Raw genomic sequence first — 24,824 nt, forward strand, 5'->3', positions numbered from 1 at the left:
CATAACCCTCTTGACTCCTGTTCAAGAACCAGCTGGTTCAGGTCCTGATAAGGTACTAGCTGGTGAAACAGGTTGAGTAGTTGCTTCCTTCCCGTGGTCTTCATGCCTAGTTTTGCAATATCCTGAGATAAAACTGGTTTTAAACAACCCATCAGTCCTGCTAGAGCAAGGAATTCTTGGATTTCTTGGAGGGTTGTTAGGTGCAGTTTCTTAAGACAGAAGGTTGGTGAAGGAGAGACTTGTCTATCCTCCCATGTGTTTATTAAACTTGTGATATTTACAACTATGCATGAACACTGAGACATGTTTTCACTGAGATTTTGCTTTCTTGGGGGTGTCGTGGGATGTTCTAGGTGCTCTGCTGTGTAGACAAGCAGGGGATTCTTTCCTGGCCAAACCCCAGCCCAGAGACTGTTCTGTTCTTCAGTGGGAAGGTGGAACCACCTCATGATAGCCATGAAGATCTGACTGATGAGCTCTCTACACGATCCTTCTGCCATCCTGAGATGGAGGACGAGGTGAGTGATATGTAATCCATAGTGTAGTATGTTGGCTCTAATCATAGTTTGACTGACATGCACAATATGGTATTACAGAGGGGGCCCTTTGCTTGTAGAGAAGTCCTATGCCATAATTCTTTGCTTAAAAGATAAAGAAGCAGCAAGGATGAGATCCTCTTCTACAGCAGTCCTAAAGCAGCAGGTGAGTCAGTAGTGGCTCACGTTCAACCACTGAATCACCACTGTTCATTTTGTTGGTCTCTTGCAGCCCCATGAAAGAGATGCTTTGCTCTCTGGCCCCCTGGCAGACACGGTCCACATGACCAACGAGCAAGAGAGGAACAACTGGTCTAGTGACCCTCCAAAGGCTCCCGATGCTCATGCTCATCGAAAGCCAAACAGCAGGAGCAAGCATCCCTCTGGGTCCAATGTGAGTTTTAGCAAGGACACGGAGGGTGGAGAGGAGGAACATACTCAGGTAAGACATACTGAAGGAGCACACAAGTGGTCTTTTGTGGAGCTATAAGACAGACTTAGACCCGTAGAGTCTCCCCTTTTGGGAATTTAATTGGGAATTCCCTGCAGGATTCTAGGCTCAAGCTGTATTCATTGTAACCAACTAGAATTTTCCTGTCTGTTGGACCAGGTTGTTGGTGACAGTGAGATGTTGGCTTGTGAGGCTGAAGACTTTGTGTGTGACTACCACCTTGAGATGCTTAGCCTGTCCCAAGACCAGCAGAACCCCTCCTGCATCCAGTTTGATGACTCCAACTGGCATATGCACTTGAATTCCCTCAAGCCTCTAGGTCTGAATGTGCTGCTCAATCTCTGCAATGCCAGTGTGACAGAGCGTCTGTGCCGCTTCTCTGACCACCTCTGCAACATTGCCCTTCAGGAAACTCACAATGCCGTGCTGCCTGTCCACGTGCCCTGGGGCCTCTGTGAGCTTGCCAGGCTAATAGGTAAGGAGAAATTGGATGAGTGGACACAGAGAAATCAGAGCTGTCAATAGACACTTAATCCTTAGAGAGCACAAGAAAAATATTTCCCCAGTCCTGGTTGCTGAGAAGGCGGAATTACAGAGCTGACTGTTATTGTTCGGTTGCCAAAAGAGTCTATTAAAGAGATTGCTTTTGGCAAGTTCTGACATTGTAGACACTATCAAAGGAACAAATGTCATCAAGGATATTTCCAGCCAGCCCTGGCTAGGCTTGGTATTCTTCTGGCTTGAGTCTGCCAATCTCATCAGGAGACAAAGAATACCTGCTAATGGACAGATAGCTGCCCTGTCTTTACAGTAATGCTTTACCAGGAGTTTGGGTATAAATGATGTGAGGTACCTCAGCTGGTTTATAGATGGGAAAACTGAGGCATAGGGGAGATAAGAGGTTAGAGGTAACACTAGGATTAAAATCTGGAAGCTCTTGAACTTACTTCTGTGCCTGTCCTTCTATGTCACAGTTCCTCTCTTCAATGAACCAGAAGCATGAAAGCTGTAATTACTAGTAACATCTAGTCCTTCTGAATGTTTTTCATCATAGATTTTTGAGCCATCTTGGTGTAGATGCACAGTGAGCACAGCTGACCTACCTATTGCTGGGGAGATGTCAGAATGAGCGCAGGCAAAGTGGGTAGCACAGAAGCAGGAGAGAGGACCTTTCTTTTGCTTTGGTTAGAGCCTAATTTTTTCTCCTCCTTGTGTTCATGTTTCAGGTTTCACACCAGGTGCTAAAGATCTTTTCAAGCAGGAGAACTATTTGGCCTTGTACCGCTTGCCAAGTGATGAGATGGTTAAGGAAACAATCCTGGGGAAGCTTTCATCGATCACCAAGAGGAGACCACCCCTGAGCCACATGATTAACCTTTTTGTGAAGGACACCACTACCAGTAAGGCTGCCCCTTTCTTTGGGCACCCACTTGGTACGGGAGGATGTTTTCTACAGAGAGCCTAGAAAATGTGAGACAGGAGTAGTCTGGAGTCCCTATGGGTGATAGCCTTGCTCTGCCTATGGCCAGTACAGATACGCTCAACAAACCTTAGTGATCAGTGCTATGGCATACTGAGGGGGGGAATTCTTCCCAGCTCTGGCTCACTCCAGGATCATAAATAATTTTTAAAAATTATCTTAGATAGCACATAGTAAACCTGTTTTCTGGGACCAAATGGCAGTGCAGAGCAAGGTGGGAGTTTTATTGGGTTTTGAATAGACTTCATTATGGTGGTGAAACTGCTGCTGCACAGGGTTGAATATTACTCAGGGTTTTAGCTAGTTTTAGCTATCCTTCTGATAACCCAAATCATAAATCATTATCTTCGTGAGTTGTCTAGTGTATTGTATTGCATACTCTATTTCTATATTGCATATTAATAAGAAATCCCAGAAATCCCATGCAAACTCATGGTGACCATGAATACAACACCTGAAGCCACGCTGACTTCTCCAGTCCTTCTACTCCTTCCTATTCTAATAGGAATGGGCTAGGATGGAAAGGACGTACAGCTGGGCACTGTGAGGTCTTAAAGCACCTCAGCAAGATTTAACAGCTTGCCTGTCAGAGCTCTTAGTCCCTTCATAATACCTTAAATTGACTGAACTTGGCTCTCTGGAGTTGACATATGTTCAATATTGAATCTGAAATATGATTATTATGCTGGCCAGAGATTTACCAGGTGAACTGTCTTGTCTTGCCCAGTTCTTCTTAAATTTGTATCTTAATCTGGGGAGGAGCTTTTTCATTTGTCCTGATTGCTGCTATCTTGCCTTTGTGAGCAACAATTCATTGATGCTGAGATTCTTAGTGTAGGGAAAAACCATTAATGTTGCCTCATTTCAACTCCTTATCCTCATTTTTAAACGGTTTAGTTTAGAGGCTGGAGCTCAGACGAAGACGTGTGTGACCTGGATTATGCTGTCTAGAGTAAATTCTAAGAGGAGTTTTGCCAATGGGGCTAGTTAACCATTGGAACACTTCTCATGTGATAGTCTTGTCCCTTGAAACTTTGTAAAATGTGTACAACCAGAAATAATGGATTATGCAGATAATATTGGGTTAATGGGAATAAATTGGCTCTGTTTATGCAGAAGAGTCAGACCAGATGATCATAACTAACCTCTCTTGATATATTATTTGTGAATAAATCTTTGAATCCACCCACTCCCATGACATGCTGAAGTCAAAGGGAGATACATAATAAGTTCTACAGCTGTAGCAGAAATAGGAGGTAGCTTATCTGTATGTTCCCTTGCTATTCCATTGAAACATGTGTCTCGCCATCTGGCAGTGTTCATCCCAAATCCATAGTAACCACATGGAAATGAGGGGCTCACCGGCATCTTAAGTGGAGTAAAATGGCTTGATACTGTCTCTGTCTTCCTTTGCTATAGCTGTACTCTTCATTTCCTTTTGCTCTGTCTCACTGGCTCAGCTGTAGCGGCTTGGTTCTTCCTAACGAGTCCCAGCAGTCGTGAATGGCTAGTCATACTCCCTGTCCTATTCATTAGTTTTCTCCCTTGTGCCAGAGAAATCCTGGCCTTCAAGTTCATGATTTAGGAAGGGAAGAGGCTGAGCTCACTTTACTGGCAATGACAGCTGAATGAACTCTTTCCAGTTTATAGTGCTTGCTGTCACTGTCATTTACCCCTTGGAAGGACTGTCGTGTGGGATGCTGATGATGCTGAATGGGAAATGGATTGCAATTGCTGTCAGGCGTGAATGTAGGTATGTCTGTGCGTGTGGTCATCTGCAAGCTCTTGCTCTGTGTCCAGGGCATACGTTTTGCATGAATCAATAAACGTCTCTTGTTCCCTCTTTCCTAGCAAGGACTATCTGTAGGAGCAAGGTGGGAAGGATTAGGTGTTTATATAATAAAATTAACCAGAGCTCTGCACAAGTACTCCTTTGTGTCCCTGAGACAGGCTCCTTCTTTCACACACAGCTCCTATTCGTCTTGGAGGTTTGTTATGCTGATAAACTTGGCGTGTGATGACTATTTATAGCAGAAAGCAGAGAGCTGCTATGTTTTGGAAAATCCTCCGGTGTTCCTGAAGGTCCCTGCCTGGTTTGTGCAAGTGGATATTCTTGGCTCTTGATTTCACCAGCTAATGTGAGCATTTGCAGTCAGCAACAATGCCTGCAAGAAGCCTTTGGACTCATTTTTCTTGGCAGTGATGTTTTTTTCATTAGATCAGCTTTGAAGCTGTTGGGGGCAAAGTCACAGAGCAGCTGGAGGAGGGAACCTAGACAGAGAGGTCTACATGCATGCAATGTTAATGTGTCAGTGCAAATGAAAGGGAGCAGGAAGTGTGGAGGGGGAGGCAGCCCCACATCCTTTAACTTGTGTCCTGTGCCTGGGACCTGCATCGGACAAGTGATATCGCACACCTTTGAGAAACACTTTTTAACACCTCTGTCTACAAGAGGGAATAAAAGATTTTAAGTCTGTATTAAAGAGTAAAGTAGTGGAATAAAAAAACAGGACAAGCTGTGGTGTCCATTGATTTTCAGTTCTTCCCTGATCACGAGTTACTGTTTTAGAGTCTGTTATGTTGAACTTTTGACCCATCCTGATTTAACATGTTTTCAGGACCCTTTGTGAAACAGGCTGCTATCTAATGGGTCACACTGTTAAATTATCTTCTGCTACTTGAATGGAAGGTATTCAAGAATAGCTCTTACCCTTTAGATCCATGCCTGGCCTAAAATTGAATGCACTTTCCAGTGTAGGCAGACTTTGATCCCCATAGGCTCATCACTGGTGCTTGTACTCTCATGAGAAGAGGCACACAGGAATATCTTTTCTTCTGCTCTGTTGGATACAGGAGCAAGATATTATCCCACCTTTTGTAGGAGCAGGAGTGTTATACAGTGTAAGGGGAGAATAGGAACTGACTACGTGGCTCACATTTTATCACAGTCTTGTTTGAACTCACAGTTAGACAAATAGCAGCTGAATACATATCATCCAGTCTTGAATAATTTCTCGATGGAGACTGAAGACTTTCAACAGAGGAAAGGGGATATCTGGAGTGCATCAAGGCAGTTTGCGGGAACGCTCGCTTTTAACAAATAAGGGAGTGGTTGGTATGATATCCCTTTCCTGGGAGCCTGTATGTGTGATGCTCACTCATTGTTCTCCTACACTTCAGGCACTGAGCAGATGTTTTCTCATGGGACAGCTGACATCATCCTCGAGGCCTGCACAGATTTTTGGGACGGTACCGATATCTACCCCCTCTCTGGTTCTGACAGGTGGGCAGCTTTGTCATTTGGTGCATTCAGGAGCTACAGATAAATTGCAGAGGGAACCTGATCACTCTTTGTTAAAATTCGCTTTATTGATGCTTGTTAAGCTGTTTAATAGAAGCTTCAGGTAGGTGATGAACATGAGCCGTCTCTGCTTATAATTAATTGTTATAGCAATGTAAGAGATTAGATAGCAACAAGCAGTCTGTTGGACTGTAAGACTAAGCCACTTCTTACTGTATCTGTTAACGTATTAGCCTCTTATAAGTGGACTCTGACTGTACTATGTAGTAGGACTGTGAATCATAATCAGGTCATATGCTGGTGGCAGAGAATTTTTTTTGTTGTTCAAGAAAAATGCCTTGTCTTACATGAAATACAAAGCGATCAATTCTGCCTGCTGTTGACAGCTTCAAACCAGTCCACCACAATGCATCACACCCTTTAGTCCTGCTGCAATATCTGCAATGTCTGTTGCATTTTCATCTATAGGCTCAATTTTTGTTCCGGCTAGCAGAGCAGACCAGTAATGTTTAGTTTCATTGCCTAGCAGCACATTGTTCTTCTAAGTCTGCTTATCCTCAGGTGTAAGAAAACTCCCACTGGTCCTTTTTGGAATATTTATCATCTTAGAAGCCAATGAAAATTCCCATGTATAGTCTAATTTGTCACCTTTGTGAGTTCAACATAGAGAGGGAAATTTACACTATTCCAGTGACTGAATATTGACTAAATGGAGACTTCACATACAGCTCCTGGGACCCAAACTCTGAAAGGGGATAGGAGAAAAGTCTGTTACTGTAACTATCTCTGCCATAAATACTATTGTCAGAGTTGTCAGTTCCTTCCTTGGTGTTTATCTCCCTGCAGATAAATTCTCTGATGAATTAAGCTTCTGCTCTCATGCAGTGAACTTCCTTGGAGTCATCTGGCAGCCATATAGAGCATATTATATTAATAAGTGTATTCAAAGAGTACTGTGTTCATACTTGTCAATCTGTCTGATGAGCAAACAGAAACGTTCACCACTGTCCCTGTTGGAATATGTGTTTTTCTTTCCCTGTAGTGCCTGCAGCTTAGAGAATGCAGAAACAGTAAGGAAAGGCTTTTTCAGAGTCTCTGACCACTCCTCATGGAATACATTTTTCCAAATACCCAACTGGTGATTTCTACATTGAAATACAGTGTACGTTGTCAGAAATGCAGCACATTTCTGCTAATGTTGTCTGTTTTTTGTCTCTTCCACATAGGAAGAAGGTGTTAGATTTCTACCAGCGAGCCTGCCTCTCAGGATACTGTTCTGCCTTTGCATACAAGCCAATGCATTGTGCCTTGTCCTCCCAGCTCAATGGCAAGTGCATAGAACTGCTCCAGATCCCTGGGCAGAGTGCTATCTTCACATGCTGTGATCTCCCTGGGACGACCCCCATCAAACAGAGCAGTCAGAGGAATAGCTGGAGCTCAGATGGTATGTGTCTTCTGTGATGTCTATAATAAGGTCTGCTGCTGGGCCAGGTGCTTGCTTTCTGATCAGTCTAGAGCTGTAAGAACATTGTTATTCAGAGTAGCAGATGGAAATTGAGAACTAAGGGTTTCTGAAGTAGATGCATTTCCAGAGGAAGTAATGATGTAGCAGCTGGTATGTATGTTTCTAGTTAAGTTATTGAAGCTTGCAGAGAAATTCTTCTACTTGTGGGAAGTCTGTTTCTTAAAGCAGGCAACTGAGAGTCAAGACTTCTGGGTATTTCGATACTTGGTTTGCTATTTGTCTAATTTTATGGAAATCACATATGTTGGGTTTTTCAAAGGAATTAAATGTATGGTGGTATGTGACTATTCTCCCTTGATGGATTTTGTTGCTGTGCTGAAGGAACTGATTCCCACTAGGTGAATTCTACATCTCCTCCAGAACAGCAATGGAAACTGAGAAATAAGCACATACCATTACATAACTCCAAGAGGCTCTTTGGGAAACCAGTCTTAATCTCTTTCTGCCTTGGTCTGCCATTCTGTAAAATGTGAATAATGGGATTTCCAGCAGCTGGGAGGCAGTTGTGACTGAGTGTTTTCAAAACACTTTTCAGTCCGACCTGTGGCAAGCTTTGCAACTGTATAAAGTGTTTTATTATTTTGTTCCTCATGCTGCATCTAGCTCCCATTCACCACAGGCTGATCTGGTGATGGTGAAGGAACCCTGTCAAAGAGCCTTTGCAGGCTCTTTGTGAGTGCCTGCAATGTCAGTAGAGGGAACATGATCCAGTTCCTTTGCATCAGCCCCTTGTACTCTGATGCCACTCTGCCTCAGCTAGACTCGCCATGTTGTTTAAGCACAGTATGATGTGTTTAAAATGCACATGTGAACATTATGCAGCATACATCCTTTACCTTTCTGCCCCAGTTCCTTGTGACTGATCCCTGTCTTCTGTTTTGTCTTTTTCCTTTCCATGCTCGCTGTTTCATGCTTGTATTCTTGGTTGCATACGTGGGGATGTCTTGAAACCGCTTCTGTGATTGGGTATGCTGGGACAAATGGATGTCTCTTCATCTTTCCTCCTGTATATGTGTGTGTGTATCTGCATGTTTCTGTGGTTCTGGGTACTGTGTTCTTGGGTGTTATCTTGGTGGCCTGTCCCACCATGTGTACTTTGTCTGATGCACATGTGGCCCCTTGTGTCTCAACGTGATTGCGTGTTGTTTGCATGCCTGAAGAAGGGATTGGGGAAGTGATGGAGAAGGAAGACTGTATCCAGGCTCTGAGCGGACAGATCTTCATGGGAATGGTCTCATCTCAGTATCAGGCCCGTCTTGACATTGTCCGCCTCATTGATGGATTGGTCAATGCCTGCATTCGTTTTGTCTACTTCTCCCTGGAAGATGAGCTCAAAAGCAAGGTAAGCTGTCTTTGCTGAACCCCCTGAACTTGCATGTCCCCTGGTTGTTTGACTGGAGAGTTTAGCTCCAGTGCAATCTAAGGTTAATCTGATTCAGCTAGCTAATAGGTCCAGAAGGTACCTATGCTCCAATATGGCATTGGTCTGCAATACTCTGGCCTGGACAGCTACACTAAAATCTTTTGTCTGCTCGCCTACAGGTGTTTGCTGAGAAGATGGGTCTTGAGACCGGCTGGAATTGCCACATATCTTTAACGCCTAATGGTGATGTGCCTGGCTCAGAGATCCCTCCCTCTAGCCCCAGCCATGCTGGCTCTCTGCACGATGACCTACATCAGGGTGAGAGAACTGCGCCTAAGCCACTTTGAATGCCACGTGTTTCCTGGATGGTTCTTTTAAACCCATTCATAGGTTCCTGTGTCCTCACCAGATACGTGATCCTTCAGAACTTTGAGCACAAAACTGGATGGGCCTGAGGTGTGTGTGTGCGTGTGAGTGAGAGCGCCTTATGTTTATAGCCTTTCTACCCAGTCAGTACTGCAGTTGTTGGAAACAAACATCCTTCTGTGCACCAGCTGCCATGATTTTACAACTGCTGATGAGCGCTTTTGGTTCTTGCTGGGGCCCTGGTCAAGCCACTGAGGGTCTCTTGCCTGTGCATTACTCCCTTTTCTTACTTCGGGTGGGATTTCTTTACTCTCTTCTTCCCCTAGAAGAAGAGAGCAGAACAGATAAACTATCGTGTCTCAAAAGAGCAGAGACTAGGCTCACATGTCTACCTCTGAGCAGATTAGTCATCTAAAAATACTGCATTTTAGATGACTGAGTGGGATCTAAGTGTTGCTAACCTAGAAAATCAGGCCTCACGTTTCCTGACTTCTGCAGTGCCACGTGAATATGCCATGTGGGTGGCACAGGGGTGGCAGAGGCAGGTTTGTGCTTATTGTTTATGCTGCTTCTCTCTGCTCCAGTTTCTCGAGATGATGTGGAGGGGCTTCTGCTGATGGAAGAGGAAGGGCACTCGGATCTCATCAGCTTTCAGCCAACAGATAGCGATATCCCCAGCTTCCTGGAGGACTGTAACAGGGTAAGGTCCCATTTCCCTACACACCTTGTGCTGTTGTCATGGTCAGCAATATCACCTCATTACTCCCAGAGGGAATTCCTGTTCGAAGCAGATTGTTTGACTGGTTTACATTGGGACTCCTGATTTCCCCTGCCCTCTTCCAGCTTGGTATCTAGAGCCTGGGAAGTTTGGGATTCTCTCAGTTAATGACTTTTGCTGAACATGTCTTTTCTTTGGAGTTTGGGAATGGAGATGACCACACATGGGGTAGCCTTGAGAGCTGCATGTCAGTCCATCTGGGTCCCCTTCCCATGTGCTGGGCAGGGAGTGGGAACATCCCCACATTCCATGCAGACAGAAGCAGCTTTGTCTGTCCTCCAGCTGTGAGCCTTGGCTGGTGCTGCCCAGTAGTCAGAGCGCGGGACAAGCTCTTCCTGCCTCATAAAGAACTCAGACATGCTCGGCAGAGGTTGCAGGAATATTGGAGATAGATGCAGATTAAAAAAAATAATCTATTAGGCCTGGTTTTAGAAAGCAAGAACCCTTCCCTTGCTGTGTGTTGATGTGGCTGCAATTGAAATAGATCTAGTTGCTGGGAGACGGCACATAGTCTCTGACTAGGTTCTCCACACAGGTAAGAAGTCCTTAGAAATCCTTGAGCACAGGTTTATCGTGCTGATCTTACAAACCCTGAGGGCAAGTTCGGGACAGCTTGGCATGTCAGTGTAGAACTTTAGCAGAAGACTTTTTACAGTGGCTTGGGAAAGCCAGCTTCTGTCTGCAGGGACATCAGTTTGTATCTGATCTTGAAGCTGCATAATTCTGGGAATCATAATTCTCATTACAGCAGTTCCCTCTGAAATGCCTCTCTCTCGCACACACACTCCCCTGCTTAGTCTCTTCTTTCTCTTTTTCAGGCCAAACTCCCACGGGGGATCCATCAGGTGAGACCTCACCTGCAGAACATAGACAATGTGCCTTTGCTGGTGCCCCTCTTCACAGACTGCACCCCGGAGAGTAAGTGGCACAGAGCCTCGGTCTGTCCTACTACTGCCCATGAGTACCTTCCCCATCCATTTGCTCTGGCTCATCTGGGTGTGGACATGGGTGAAGGGAAGGGGATACAGTCCAGAAATCTAGAAGGGCATTTTGATATTAATGACCCTCTATTGCTACCTGTGGGAAGCCAGGTGTTAACTTCATTTTAATGCAGCTGTTCCCTAGCTACAGAATTGGGCTAAGAACCACTCCTTTCAATTTGCATTCATAAGAGACACAAACGCAAATATCCAAAATGCTACTTCCTTTTATTAAATAAGCATTATCAGTGTGCTAGGAGACTTTGATCTCTGCTTGCAACCCTCGCTACCTTATATAACTCAGAAATCACTTCCCAGAAGAATTTTCCACTGGCAGTCGCTGTTAACACCTTCTCTTGCTTTGCAGAGTTCTTGATTGCAGAGACAAAAAAGGACAAATTTTCTTTACCTCTCTGAGAGGTACTATTTTACCTAAGAAAGGGGCTGAGTGCTTAGCTGGCTAATACCTGTCCAGTCTACAGTAAAAGTACTAAGCATCATTATGATTTGACATTTTAGGTACCTCTGGGCACAGTTTACAGAGTGCCAGTGAGAACCAGTTACAGCCCAGTCTGCCTAAGCAGTCAGTGCCCAGTAGATTTCCCCTCTCTTTTTGACAGAAGTGGCAGTTCCCCACTTCATCTAACCCCTCGCTGTGCTGCAGATCTGGGTGCACCAGTCATTTAGATAAGTTGTTTACACAGGAAACTGCAGAGGGTGGGTTTGGGTTTTTTTTGCCTGGAGCATTCTAGAAAATTCATATACACACAGAGCACTGTGCACAGAGCTACAGAAGAAAAATCGGATCAAACAGCAGCTTTGATTTAGAGGCCCCGGGAGGGTATTGATAAAAAGATTGATGAAGGCTAGAGGCAGTGGTAGGAGTGCAGGAACAGGGGCTGGCTCTGAGTATGGCTAAGCATGGCACTGCTTTTGGAGTGGTTTGTTATATTCCCTCTGTTCCTTTAGACTTGGAATGGTAGTGATATGCTGCTGAGCAGAATTTAAAATTGTGTATTTATTTTTGGTTTGAATTATTTAGGTTTATTTAATTTCTGCTGTTTTCTAACAAGACCATTTGATGCTAAAGCCATCTGTATTATATACCCAGGCTATACCTGCAGCTCTGGTCTGAAAGAGATGTGCTAGAGATGCAAATCTCTGGGTCACAGTTCTGTGAATTGCAGCTCAGTTCCTGCAGGAGGCAGGTATACAGGGCACTTGGACTGCAATTAATTAGCTATCTAATTGTGTACTTTGACTTTAGATCTCGCTATACATGACTGATGAAAATCAGTTGGGGTGATTTTAGAAGCTCTGACTGCTTGTCATCCAGACTGGAAAGGGTGTGTGAAACACTGCATCTTTGTGTGCATAATGAGATAACACACAGCGTTTCTCCTTCTGTCCCTTTGCAGCCATGTGTGAGATGATCAAGATCATGCAGGAGTACGGGGAGGTGACTTGCTGTCTGGGAAGCTCTGCCAACCTGCGGAACAGCTGCCTCTTCCTGCAGAGTGATATCAGGTGGGGCAGGATCCAGACTCCTCCAGCTGCCTTTGCCTTGAGCTTAGCAAGTGCCCAGCCACGAGTCACAGCAGACCTGTGGATTGTGCAGGGGGATGCTCACAATTGCTCTGTCCATTATTAGCTACATTTGTCTCCGTAAAGGAGATTTAGGTGGTATTGGATGGGATGACTACCTAGATCCCTTGACACACAGCGTATTTCTCTCCATCTTTGAAAGGAAGATGTTACTCTTGCATGCTGAACTATTGTGCACTAACTGGCATTACAGATACTTCTCGTTGGGTGAAAGAGTGGAAATGCCCCTCTGGATCAGCCAATTTGTTGACCTTGACCCACAAACCCAAATATGGTCATTATTTCTCTGGGAGTAACTGAAAGTCTAGGGAGATTGATCCTAAATTCATGTTGCAGCTCAGGACTTCTCTACCAGCAAGGTAGATAGAGGTGGCATGGCACAGCACGACTTTACAAGCTGGACTGCAGTGAAACATAGTTTCTCATCTGGCATCAGGACTTTCGCTAATGCTCCTGTGTTGTCCCTGCAGTATAGCACTGGACCCTCTCTACCCATCTCGCTGCTCCTGGGAGACTTTTGGCTATGCCACCAGCACCACCATGACTCATGTCTCTGACGAGCTCACCCCGCTGCAGCTCTCAGGGCAACTCAACAGCTTGCCTTGCTCCATGTCCTTCCGCCAAGAAGAGAGTACCAGCATCATCAGGCTTATAGAGCAGGTAAGCCAGGCACATCCCCTCTCTGGTACTCGCCCCTCTGCCTGCAGCTCACAAAGAGCAAAGCCAGGAGCTCATGTGAGCATTCTTGTTGAGTTGCCCACAGTAAGCTGCCAGCATTAACTTTGCTCATGTCTCCTGTCCTTTGTTCAGGAAGCACAAGAGAGATACTCTTCCTGCCTGGCACTACTGGTCCAAGGTGTAGGGGATGGTTTGGGAAGGGTGCCTTGTGGCAACAGAACATGAATATCGTTCAACTGGATAAACTATAAACTTGCAGAGATCCCTAGCCAGACAACAACGCAGTGCTAGGGAGAAGTGTTACCCTAGAAAAGCCGGGAGGTTTAAACAAACTTACCCCTGGGCTAAATTCTGCCTTTCCTTCACAACCTGTACATCTAGGCCAGAGACCTTCCCCTTTTGCTTACAATGTGTCCAGATCCTCTCCCCTCCCACTTCCCCTGCAGGCCACATGTTCTGCCCCTGCCTGCCAATAATTGCGCTTGGCTGATAACTGCTCCCATCGCAGCAAGGGCTCTGAGGGCTTGTGCTTCCTTCCAGGCCAGGCATGCAACGTATGGGATCCGCAAGTGTTTCCTCTTCCTGCTGCAGTGCCAGCTGACCTTGGTTGTCATTCAGGTGAGTCCTGGCCCGGTTGGGGACAGCATTTAGCTCAGAGGACAAGAGTGCTAGCATGGGTATGGGTGGCTGCAGTGGGGCAGCCTTGTGAGAGAGGAAGGTGGCCTTCACTCAGGTTTACACAGCATGTTTGGGGAAATTACAGATAGACACTATGTGATCTCAGCCTGCATTGCTCCTTCTCCCTGACCCTCCTACAAGGGTTTCTTTTCAAACCCTTTTTCCCCTGGAGAAAAGCATCCCCTGCAGCACCTGCCTCAGCAGCCTAGAACATGTGGAGGGGCTGTGCAGTGGCAGCCTATTTACCAGCTCATCCCAGTGTTTTGGGGGAGGACAGTGGCATCTTGGGTAACAAGATTGTCCTAGCACTGCTCATGCTCTTCACTCTGGATTGTTCCTGTCCAGTTCCTCTCCTGCCTGGTGCAGCTGCCCCCCATCCTCAGTACCACAGACATCGTGTGGCTCTCCTGTTTCTGCTACCCACTGCTCAGGTGAGTCTATCAGACAGGGTGGAATCTCCTGCCTCCCACCCACAGGATGCACAGACCAGTACCCCAGCCTCACTGTGTCCATGTTAAAAGAAAGCTGACATCACCCACAGCATGCTAAGAAGGCTGCAAGGATTATTCCAGGCACCTGCTTGGAAACACAGATAGGAGCATTTGTGTACTGCTGTGTTAGCCCTGTCTGAGAGCTGCTATTATCTTGTGGCTTGAACCTCCAGCTGAAAATAAATCTTCTAATCCTGATACTGTTGCACTGGCTGGAGTGTGATGGAGAGCCTAGGGTGTCAGGCAGAGGCCAAGGTACCATGGGTGGGTTTTTCCCCATCACACCTTTGGATGTCACCTCTCTCCCTGTCTGCACCTGCCATGAATGACACCTTTTACAGCATATGCTTAAGGCAGTGGCCAGATAAGTACCAATGCTCCAAGCAGTCTGAGGTGGTTATTTGGGTTCAAATGTTAGACACAGATGAAAAAGCAATAGTTTTGGTGCCTGAACTTGTTACCGAGAGACTAACTTACCTTTCTCCAGCATCTCGCTCCTGGGCAAGCCTCCCCACAGTTCCATCATGACCATGGCAACAGGAAAAAACTTGACTTCCATTCCTAAGAAGGTAGGTGTCCCATCAGATTAAAATTGTTCACACATTTTTTTCTTCTACTTTGTCCCAGTATTGATGCATAGCTGAGGCCCTGTGCCTTCCCAGCTCGCTTGGTAAATTGATCCATGCCATGAGCCATGTTATCCAAAAGCCTGGCATAGACAGGAAGGGAATCCCTTAGTGCCAGCATGCCCACAGGGCAGATCCACAGTGGAGCATCTCATCTGTCCTACAGTTTGTCTTTTGCAGCCACTGATTCCCTGATGGTTCATGCGGGGGAGGCTGGGCCAGTGACATGCCCATGTCATCCTCCTGCCTCTCCCTTATTCACAGACTCAGCACTACTTCCTGTTCTGCTTCCTGCTGAAATTCAGCCTGACCATCTGCTCCTGCCTCATCTGCTTCGGGTTCACGCTGCATGAGTCCTGCAAAGAGGTGAACGCTACCAGCCTCAACCTCACAGCCTGCTCCTCCATCATGCTGCACAGGTGAGGAACGGAGCCTGGCATACACCCCTCTCACCCTGCAGGGCCTGTTGCTCTTGCTCTTCCCAGGTAGAGCTGATTCCCCTCTAACAAGCTTCAGACTCTTTCATGATCCAGCTATAATAGCTATACAGAGGGCTGGGTGCTCTCCCTGTAGCCTTGACAATTGCATCTTTGCTCACTGTTGCCTGCTGGTACTAGGACAGCCTGACTCCAAGCTCACACTTAGTTCTCTCAGCTACCAGAGGAGGACATGGCCCTGGTGGGAACAGGTCAGACAGTAAGTCCCCGCTGTTGACTTCTTTCCTGTGTCCTCTCATTTACCAGCAATGCTGATGGTGCTCCTGATTGGTTTGGGACATTTTCCAATGCTCTTCTTGTAGCCCAGAAGCTCACAGCTGGCCTGATCGTTTTACACACAGGTAAGTCCCTGTTCCCAGACCCCCATTCCCCACTCTGGGGGACAACTTGCATCCTCTGCCTCTTTCTTTGCCCCCTATGCCAAAGCACAAACTCCCTGGTAGAAGCAGACCCTGCAGTGGCCTCTTAGCAGTCATAAAGCCCCTTGTGTTACTAAACATTACCCTAACAGATTAACAACAGCACCTTCAGAACTGATTCTACTTCCTACCAGCCTGGTGAAGTGCTGATTTCCTTCCAGTCTTACCAGAAGAGCAGCATCCCTCTTTGTCTTCTTGCAAATCAGCTAGCAGCATCTTGCAATTCTCCAAAAAGATTCCCTGCTTCAAAAGTCCTTATATGCCTGCTGCCATTTTGTGAAGCACCCCATTTCCTTCCCCCAAACAGCACTGAGGCAGCTGTGACTGCCCTGGAGCTCAAAGCCTTTTAAACCCTCTGGAGGGGCGGGGAGCCAGCTCCTGGCTGACCCTCATCACCTGCACAGGATTGCCTGGCAGAGTAGGTCCAGCTGCTCTCTGACAACCTTAAAGGGTCTCTGCTCCCTTTCCACCATGTCCTGTGGTGCTGTGCCTTGGTGCCAGGCAGAGCATTACATGTTGAGATGTGCAGGGTGTCCAGGCCAACAGAAACGCTTCCTGATTTGAGAGGCAGCCCAACTTTGGAGAGAGGTAGTGTGCATTGCTGTTTTACGCCCTTCAGACCACTGAGGCTAGGCAGGGATGCTCTGCCTGGCAGGTGTAAAACGCTGTTTTGAAGAGCCCAAGCAAAAGCTGAGCAAATTCTCTGTCCTGTGCAGACAGCTCTGGGTCTCTGGCTAAATATCTTTCTCTGGGCTGGAGCTTTCCGCTGGTGCAGGCCTGCAGTGACCCAGAGACAAGAGCACCGCCCCCCCTGCCCCCTACTTCTGGTCCTTTGCCTGATCTGTTTTAGCATGCCAGGCTGTGAACCAACCTTGGCATCCCCACAGTGAGCAATCCTGCGCAGTACTACTGCTGCATTCCCCCGCAGCCTTGCATATTTGGGGACTTGGAATTGCTGCAGGGAGTCTGGTCTGAAAGGACCTTGAATGAAAGGTTGGTTTCAGGGACATAAACCCCATATCCCTTTGGAGTAATAGCTGTTGGTGTGTATTGTAAAGTGTTGTATCTGTGTGTGGTGCTAAATAACCCCCTCTTCCATCTGTCCCCATAGTGTTTATATCCATCACCCACGTCCATCGCACTAAGCCGTTGTGGAAGAAAAGCCCCCTCTCCAACCGGTGGTGGACGCTCACTGTGGCTGTTGTGTGAGTATCCCCAGGCCCTGATGAGGCACACCAGAATGCTGGAGGAAGGAGGGCTCTAGACCTGCTCCAGCACCAGTTTGCTGGCGCTGAGGAAAATGATAGTACATAGCAATTGTTCTCCAGTGCTGAATTGGTGAAGGGTTTCTGTTGTGAATTCAGGAGTGTTCCATCTGGGCCTGAACCCTGATCTGCAGATCCTGGGAAGCCTGTTAGCTCTGCTGAGATTTGCTATGTCTGTTTATGATCTTAGATTGCTGGGGCAAGTGGCACAGACTGTGCTGGACCTGAAACTCTGGGAAAACCTCAATTCTTCATTGACCTTTAACCACGTTTCCATCTCCCCGGTCTCATGGCTCCTGGGTTTTCTTTCCTTGGTCCTTGTGGTTATCATCAATGAGATTGTCAAGCTGCATGAAATCAGGTATGGGGGTAGTAGGGAAAATGGGGAGAAAGGGCTGGAGCCTCACTCCAGCCTCGCCTTGAGCTGCAGAAAAATGATGCACAGGGAACAGGGTGGGGAATAAAAAGGAAAAGATGATTGCATTGTGTAAATCACCTGGCTATTGTGTGCAGGCTCATGTTCCACCTCTCAGGGAGGAAGCGCAGGGGAGGAAAGAGGGTCAGAGAAGGGCAGTGGCAGTGATTGGGAGCAGGAAGGGAGACCAAAATTTCCTTATCTCAAACCAATGGGAGGGAGGCAGCCAAGGTCTATGAAATACCAGTGTGGAATTGGAGAGGGCTGTTCTCTCCGTCTCGTCCCATGAGGACAGAGAGGCATTGAATCACAGCAGAGGAAATACGTCTTCACACAGTGCCTGGACTGTGGGACTCATTTTCACGGGAAGTGGCTGAAGCCAAGAATTGGTAGCAGGCAAAGTGACTGGCTGTTCTTCGTAGCACAGGGAGCAGCCGGAGCTGGGAGTTAACGCTAACGAGCACTGATTCAGGAAACGGGTTGGTGACGAAAAGCAGCGGGGATTACAGGGAACCCTGATGGGGACAGAGCCGCTGTCTCTGTTCCTGGGAAGGATTTCTGGACCTTTCTCTGCTGTGTCTGGTGGCCCTGGAGATGGGACTTGGCTGGATGGGGTAGGACTGAGACCATGGGTTGCTCTCTGGATTCGATTCCCCTCCCAGGGTACCACAGGGCCCAGCCCAGAGGCTTCCCTGCTTCTTGGGGCTGTGCAGCTCAGGAATCGCAGTGGGGCAGCCTTGCTTGCCTTTCACCCCTCCACATGCTGACTCTCTTCTTTCTTCTGCCTTCTCCAGGGTCCGGGTCCGTTACCAAAAGAGGCAGAAGTTGCAGTTTGAAACAAAGCTGGGGATGAATTCGCCATTTTAAACGCTCCCAGCCCAAGTTCCCTGGAGCCAGGGCTGCACAGCCGCATCCTGCACTGGGGGAGTGGCTGCACCAAAGGCTCGGGGAGTTTTCCCTCACACATGCAAACCAGACAGCCTCCTTGCAAAACTACATCAGCACCTTCCAGGGGGCCCCAGGCAGGGCACTGCTATCAGGATCCCCCAGCAGGTATGCAGCCCCTCCGGAGCTTGCTAGGGTACTGTCAAGGGAGCTGCAAGCTCTGGTGGCTGTTCAGGCTGCTCTTCCTTTATTTATTTATTACTAGAGGTTTTTGTGAGCAGGTGGGTTTCCTGGACCTGGCAGGAGAATCTGAGGCCAGCAGGGGAGACATAGGGCTGCTGAAGCAAGAGATCTCTATTGAAACCCATTTTCTTTTTCCATCTCTGCGTGCTCTCCTGGATGATGTGTGTGTGCATGCCTGTGCGTGCCCTCACCCACCTCCCTGTCCCTGTGTCCTGGGACAAAGGAGCCGTCTCTCTTGCAGCTCCAGGAGTGCTGGGTGCCAGGAGCTCACATTCCCAAGGGAACAGTGGGAAGGGTCTCTGGCAGGGTGCTGGGAAAGCCCCTGCGATGGCCAGGCCTGCCCTCTAGTGTTGTTGCTGTAGCCATATGCCAGCTGTTGAGTGCTTCAAGAGAAGAGGGATGAAACAGGGCTTCAAGAAAAGCTGTCTGCATTTGACCCTAGTGATCTGGTGCAGAGGGAGTCAAGGAGGGCAGGTCTGCCTGCCTGCAGGGAGTCAGCATGGCTCAGCTTCCTCCAGCCCTGTTGAACCAGCTCTTACCTGCTTTAACAGCCCCCAGAGAGGTTTATAACTGTCCTCATTTTTTGTGATTCGAATTGCCGTTCTGCTTCAGTAAAATGCCTGCTTGAGAGAGACATAGCTAGAGATAAAACCTGAGACCTGCCTATGCTGCCGTGGAGGGAGGGGGACATCTTTCCGGGGAGGATATCTGCATCTTGCAGTTGTGACTAAGACAGAGCTGGTGGACGGCTCCTTTCCCAGTCCTGGGGTCGTGCTGCATCTGGTACTTGCTCTCCAAGGCACAGGGCAACCCCTCTCATCATGTCTTTCTGTGATAGTGTTTGGATGTCTCTCCCCTCCATGCTGCTGCCCTCACATCTGTTCCCTGTTTTTCTGGAGGTCTCCTCTTCATTTGACTGGGGGAAACCTTCCCCTGAGGGCTGATGCAAACCACGATTTGCCCCAATGCGGCGCACGCTCTCTTGAGCTCTGAACAGACCCCAGCTGTACTGGGAACACTGGTGCCGTTGTGGGCTGACAGTCGAGGGCCCCACAGGAGTACACAGGCTTGGCTACCGGAATATTTGCAGCTCATGGAGATGTTGACTCCCTTCCTAGTTCTAAAAACTGGCTAAAGCTGGTAAATCCTGGCACTGTTTTTCCTCCCAATATTAACACTACAATATACGGCTGTTACTTCCCCTTTGGTCCCTGAGACTAACAAATGGCTGCTGGTCCTTCCCTGGCAGGTGGGGAGCTGGCTGGGAACCCCCAAGCTCTGCCCTGCTGCTCCACCTTGTCTTCCTTACATTTCAGCATATACCAGAGAGCATGCACACTGCTGCGTGTCTCTAAGCAATACCCTTCTCCCTGCTGGGGGTCTGGTAGGAGAGCAAAGCGGGGGTACAGCCAGCCTCTGAGCTCTGGGGACAGACGGAGGATGCTGGAGGGGGGCAGCTGGGGCTGTGCAGAGGCCTGGACCCTGTTCCTACAGCTGGAGAGCAGATGTTTAGATTCCATGCTGCTGGTAGGGTTTTGTATGGGATAGGGAACCGGCAGCTCACTGGGGAAACGCAGGCCTGCTCTCCTGCAATGCAGCAGTACCAGGCCACTCCTGCTTGCAGTGGGTCTGCTCACCTTTGCCAGCTAGGCTGAACTCTGCCTTCACTCCTCTTGGGCCTGCAGAGCTGCCTGGCTCAGGGAGAACAAGTCACACGTTTCTCAGTCTCACTTAATTCACTAAATGCCAGCTCCAGATCTGTTAGCCCTGCCATCTGAGAAATCAGCTTTTCTTTGATGCCAGGGTCGGCTAGCAGGTGGGATATGGTCTCCTCTGTGACCGAGATGAGCTGGAGTCAGAGGCAGCACCAAGCTGCTCACTCTATTCCTGCAGAGCAACCTTCCCCCCCAGACCTTAGCTCTTGCCCTGTGCCACTAACTGTTGTAAGTGATAAAGGCAGCAGATACCAGGGCTTCCTGCTGGCCACACCTTCCTCTAGAGGAGGCACCTCCAAGGTTTCCTTTTCTGGGTGATCACAAATGTTTATTTTCCTGCAACCTCCTTCCCGTGGTAGACTTGGAGGGAGCCGGGGCGTATGAATGGAGCCTTTTGGATGGTCTCGCCAATGCCACCCTTCCCTTGGCCACTGAGGTATCTCCGAGGGTCAGGGTGCATGGCTTCAGAAAGAAATTTCCTACATCCAGATGTTTTTAAATGGTGTATATTTTATATTAAATTTTTTGGGATGTATGTAAAAATATTTGATTTGTATTAAAACTTGTAAATTGTATAAAAAAAAAAAAACAAACCCAGACCCACACGCATCCAGTGTATGAACGGCAATAAATGATTGTCTTGGATAACACACACACTGAGAGTGGGAGGGAGTTCGCACCCAGCAAAGCGAGGAGGTAAAAACGTGTGTGGATGCTCATGTCATAGGGTCCGAGTTACCTGGCTCGCCTGTTGTAGGGACACAGCCTGAGAGCTTGATGCTCCTGGGACCCGATCCTGGCACTTTTTCCCACTTTCTGCTCAGCTTTGGGCAAACCTGTCCAGCTCTGAATGCCTCTTCCTACGGAATAACAGTCCGCTTACCTCGTGGTCTCCTGGATCCCTGGCACAGCACATGTGGTTGTTCCCAGGCACGGCTTCGGTCGTGGCTGGTGGCACGGTTTGAAGCCCTCTGGATGAACGGTCGGGGTGAGCTGGAACAGGCACCGCGAGCACTGGAGAAAAGCAGCGTGGCGAGATGAGGAGGCCTGGGCTTCTTGTTCTGAGCAAAGCAGGACCTGGTGTCACTGTGGCCGCACTCTGATCACCAAGGAGGATGGAGGAGTGCTTTGCCTGGCAGGCAGGGCTAGCTGAGGCTTCAGACGTGCCCAAAGCTGGGCAGTGGGGCACTGCAAGGTAGTGTTGGATCCCAGTGCTCTCACCACGTTACTGGTAAGACTCAAACTGAACATTAACCTCGCTGGAGGTGACAGTGGGACTCTTACCAGGGGAGATTATCTGAGGAAACCCAGATCTTAAGCACTCAAGGGGCAGGATAAAGCTGATCCTCGATGAACTTCAGAGTAGGAGACAAGCTTGTATGATTTGACACGAAGGACACAACTAGGCAAAACTATCAAAAGGGTAAAATATGCCCCACTGTTTAATAGAATTTAGTGTTAATGGATGTTAGTGGAAAACAAAACACATGATTAACACAAACAGAGCAGATGGCTTAAAATCTGTTGTCAGTCTGGTGATTACACGGGCTATTTTTTCCCCTCACTGTCTTGCTGCACGGAGCAGGTGCAGCTGGGGTCAGTTAGTCCCAGTTGCAGTGTACATAACTTACACACCATACAGTAGCTTCAAAATAGAGATCTAGAGCTTAAAAAATAGGCATTCTTCTGCAAAATCAAATGTTTAATTCCCTTATTGACAATGAGAGCAGCGTGGTGCTGCCCTCAGGTGGCTCAGACAGCGACAGCTCCACCCCAGTGTCCTCTTATCCCTGACCCTAGAGTACAAGACTTGCAGTTCTGGTTAGTAAATATATATAATAAATCACATTTAAAATATATACATTGGCCTTTAAAAAAACATTTACAGTTTATCAACATTGGAAAAAAATAACTGGGCTTGTCCCAGGTTGACTCGTGAGAGTAAAAATCAGTTTTAAAAGGTTTCTGCAAACCTTCTGATAAAGTGCCACTGGTTGTAGCTATTTAAAAACAATTGGGTCCATGACGTAGCACTTGCCTGTCAGACACGGTCATTTAAATACACTCAATGCGATACATAAATCAGAGCAACCAACTAGCCAGGAGAGAAGTGTCTTAACCGCCTCAAACTGACCTCAAGTCCCAGCCAACGATATGATTTCCCCCCCCCCAGGGCTTTTTTGTCTTTGCTTTTCAGCCCAGAAGGCAGGCTGGCACCTCCCACCCACCCGGCCCACGGCAGAACTGCCACTCATGAGCAGAGGACCCTCGGGAACGTCCAGGCGGGCTCTGCTCGCAGCGGCTGCTCCCCTTTCCGTGCAAGGGGACGAGGGGCTGCAAACAGTTCAATTCAGTCACAAACTCCCAAAAGGACTGGGAAGCAACTGCCCCTGCAGCCACCTTCTCCCTTTCCAGTGTGGTTTTGCGTTGGTGATTTTTTAAAAAAGGGGGATATGTGGATTTTTTTTTCCCCCTTTGTTTGGAATTTCTGTAGCAAATGGCACTTTAGTACAATCTTAGGATCCCTTCTGGTGCTCTGATGCTTTCATTTCCTTGGCATGCCGAGCGCAAGCCAAGTTCGGGGCTCTTGGACATATTTAGACATGCACTACTAAACAGATCCTGCTAGAGAAATCTGTCTTCAAGCTATGCAGCCGTTCCTACCGCTTGGATGCAATGAGCTATCGCTGCTGTTCCCCTGCTGCAGCCACGGGGCTGTGACCACATCCAGCCTGTACGCACAGTAGCTGTTGCCGAGCTGAATTCACCCAGTGCACGCGGGGTCACCTCTCCCGCTGGGTTTTAGTGCTGCAAGGAAGCATCTCCCGGAGTCCCAAAAGCTGCTACTGTTTAACAACGCTCACAGCGGAGTTTGTGCCAGCAGCTCCCCGCAGGGAGGGGGAGTGGGAAAAGGGACCATTTTCTCCCCCAAAAAGGGATAGGGGAGGAAAAAAAACAGAAAAAAAAGCACTGACCACGCTGCTACTTCACCCTGGAAGCACCGGGGTGGCGGTTTGCGTAGGCACAGTGTCGGCAGAGGGCAGCCTCCATTTAGCAGCACGATCCAGCTGGACTGGCACAAATGCACAGCCCTTCGGCGCTGCCATCACCATCCTCGTCACTCTGGGGAAGGGGCAGGGAGACCTCCACGTCCGGCAGGGCCGTGGTGGAGCATCCGCTGCTTTGCAGGCCGTGCCAGCCCTGTCTCGAGGGGTTTGGGGGTCCCACCGGAGGGATTTTGATCCACTTGGATTACACGCTGCCTGACGCTGACGCGTTTGGAAAAGCAACAAATAAAGCAGAAAGGTTCCTTCTCGCTCCACGAGCTGCCAAATTGCGACAAGCCCTGTCTTCTCTTAGCTGCTGTCAGGCCTTGCTGGGTCTGGGATCTGCTCAGTAAATAGCCAGCTCGGTGGCGGCTGCCTGGGGAGGTCTCTCCTTTGACACATTGTTGGCGGGGGATAAATAATAAGAGGCAGGACTCAGCAATGCAGCGGGGAAAGAGAAAGGTCCCTTGTGGAGGCTCCTCGGCTCTGTGCAAGGGAGCGAGGGCTTCTCCGTGGCCTCCAGGACAGCATGTGCAGCCCCTCTGGGCTCTCCTCCTCCTGCCAGTCTGGTGGGAAATGCCTGACCCCCTCGGAAACCAGCCCGCAGCCGCGCTGGCACGTGTGATACGGAGCCAGGGGCGAGCAAGGAGGGGCAGCTGCATTCCTAGCCGCAGTGCAAAGTGTGGGGAGGGAGGCGGCTGGAGAGACCTGGAGGCACCGCTTGGTGCCAGATCCGCTCTCCCCCTGTCACGAGGGGCACTGGCGGAGAAGCCGGAGGCAGGGAGGGAAAGGAGGGAGCAAGCCTCAGTCCAGCATCGCGTCTAGCTGGTCGGCCAGGTCGTCGAACATGTTGCTGATGTCTTCCAGGATGTTCTTGGTGGAGTGCACGGCCCCGGGGTGGCTGGGGAGGAAAGGGAGAGAGTCAAAACACTGTGCAAAGGCTTGAGGTGCTGATGGGGTAGGGTTGGCCAGGCTGGACCTGACCCTCCCGGCGGCAGCCGGAGCTCAGCACACAGCCGGACTCGACCGTGTGTGACCTGGTGTGGCGCAGGCTGGGGGCTTCCCAATTCTGCCTCGAGGGGCCCAGCTCCAGCGTTTCCCTCACCCCCACCGCTGCCTCACCTCTCTGCCTCCTCCACCGTGATCTTCTTCTCGGCCGCCTGCAACGCGGCGGCCAGGGTGGAGTTGGTCTGCTCCAGCCGCTGCTGGGCCAGGGCGGCCCCCGGGGCAGCTGCCAAAGGCTTCGCCGACACCTTGCTGCCTGCCTCCAGCGTCAACGAGCCGGGACCGGCCAGGGACCCGATCACATCTGGCACCGCTTCGGCGGCCGCCCAGGAAGCAACAGTGTGGCGGGAGGGCTGCAGGACCTGCTGGTAGATGGTCTTGGGCCCGGAGAAGACTAGCTTGGTGGACGCCACAGAGGTGTGCTTGGCGGGGACATCTGCAAAGGAAGGGGACTTGTGGCATGTGGTGGCACACA

At 48.8% G+C, this 24,824-nt stretch overlaps 2 protein-coding genes and 1 long non-coding RNA gene across 6 annotated transcripts in view; 1 reads left to right on the top strand and 2 right to left on the bottom strand.

The window, feature by feature from the left end:
• Positions 1-20,935, top strand: part of TMEM94 (transmembrane protein 94) — a 53,012-nt gene extending 32,077 nt beyond the window's left edge. For 3 of the 4 annotated variants that reach the window (XM_050908672.1, XM_050908674.1, XM_050908671.1), the window contains 20 exons: positions 354-518; positions 769-978; positions 1,147-1,462; positions 2,214-2,387; positions 5,648-5,750; positions 6,995-7,212; positions 8,454-8,635; positions 8,836-8,974; positions 9,607-9,722; positions 10,619-10,718; positions 12,199-12,307; positions 12,856-13,045; positions 13,604-13,681; positions 14,087-14,172; positions 14,720-14,801; positions 15,123-15,277; positions 15,602-15,696; positions 16,886-16,979; positions 17,230-17,400; positions 18,249-20,935. In XM_050908672.1, coding sequence (XP_050764629.1) covers positions 354-518; positions 769-978; positions 1,147-1,462; positions 2,214-2,387; positions 5,648-5,750; positions 6,995-7,212; positions 8,454-8,635; positions 8,836-8,974; positions 9,607-9,722; positions 10,619-10,718; positions 12,199-12,307; positions 12,856-13,045; positions 13,604-13,681; positions 14,087-14,172; positions 14,720-14,801; positions 15,123-15,277; positions 15,602-15,696; positions 16,886-16,979; positions 17,230-17,400; positions 18,249-18,321 — 2,856 coding nt within the window. In that variant the 3' untranslated portion in view covers positions 18,322-20,935. The remainder of the gene's footprint in view (positions 1-353; positions 519-768; positions 979-1,146; positions 1,463-2,213; positions 2,388-5,647; positions 5,751-6,994; positions 7,213-8,453; positions 8,636-8,835; positions 8,975-9,606; positions 9,723-10,618; positions 10,719-12,198; positions 12,308-12,855; positions 13,046-13,603; positions 13,682-14,086; positions 14,173-14,719; positions 14,802-15,122; positions 15,278-15,601; positions 15,697-16,885; positions 16,980-17,229; positions 17,401-18,248) is intronic. The other variant, XM_050908673.1, reaches the window with a different exon arrangement.
• On the bottom strand, positions 10,579-16,027 carry LOC127024218 (uncharacterized). Its single transcript, XR_007767534.1, has 3 exons — positions 15,942-16,027; positions 14,710-14,793; positions 10,579-10,657 (listed from the first exon to the last, which is right to left on the bottom strand). It is a non-coding gene; the product is annotated as an uncharacterized LOC127024218 (long non-coding RNA).
• Positions 20,936-22,536: 1,601 nt separating the features above from the next.
• Positions 22,537-24,824, bottom strand: part of CASKIN2 (CASK interacting protein 2) — an 85,960-nt gene continuing 83,672 nt past the window's right edge. The window contains exons 19-20 of the mRNA XM_050908399.1: positions 24,467-24,785; positions 22,537-24,245 (exon numbers count right to left, since the gene is read on the bottom strand). Of these exons, the coding sequence (XP_050764356.1) occupies positions 24,149-24,245; positions 24,467-24,785 (416 nt within the window). The 3' untranslated portion in view covers positions 22,537-24,148. The remainder of the gene's footprint in view (positions 24,246-24,466; positions 24,786-24,824) is intronic.

Source organism: Gymnogyps californianus, chromosome 19 (genome assembly GCF_018139145.2).
Source record: "Gymnogyps californianus isolate 813 chromosome 19, ASM1813914v2, whole genome shotgun sequence".
NCBI classification, from domain to species: Eukaryota; Metazoa; Chordata; class Aves; order Accipitriformes; family Cathartidae; genus Gymnogyps; species Gymnogyps californianus.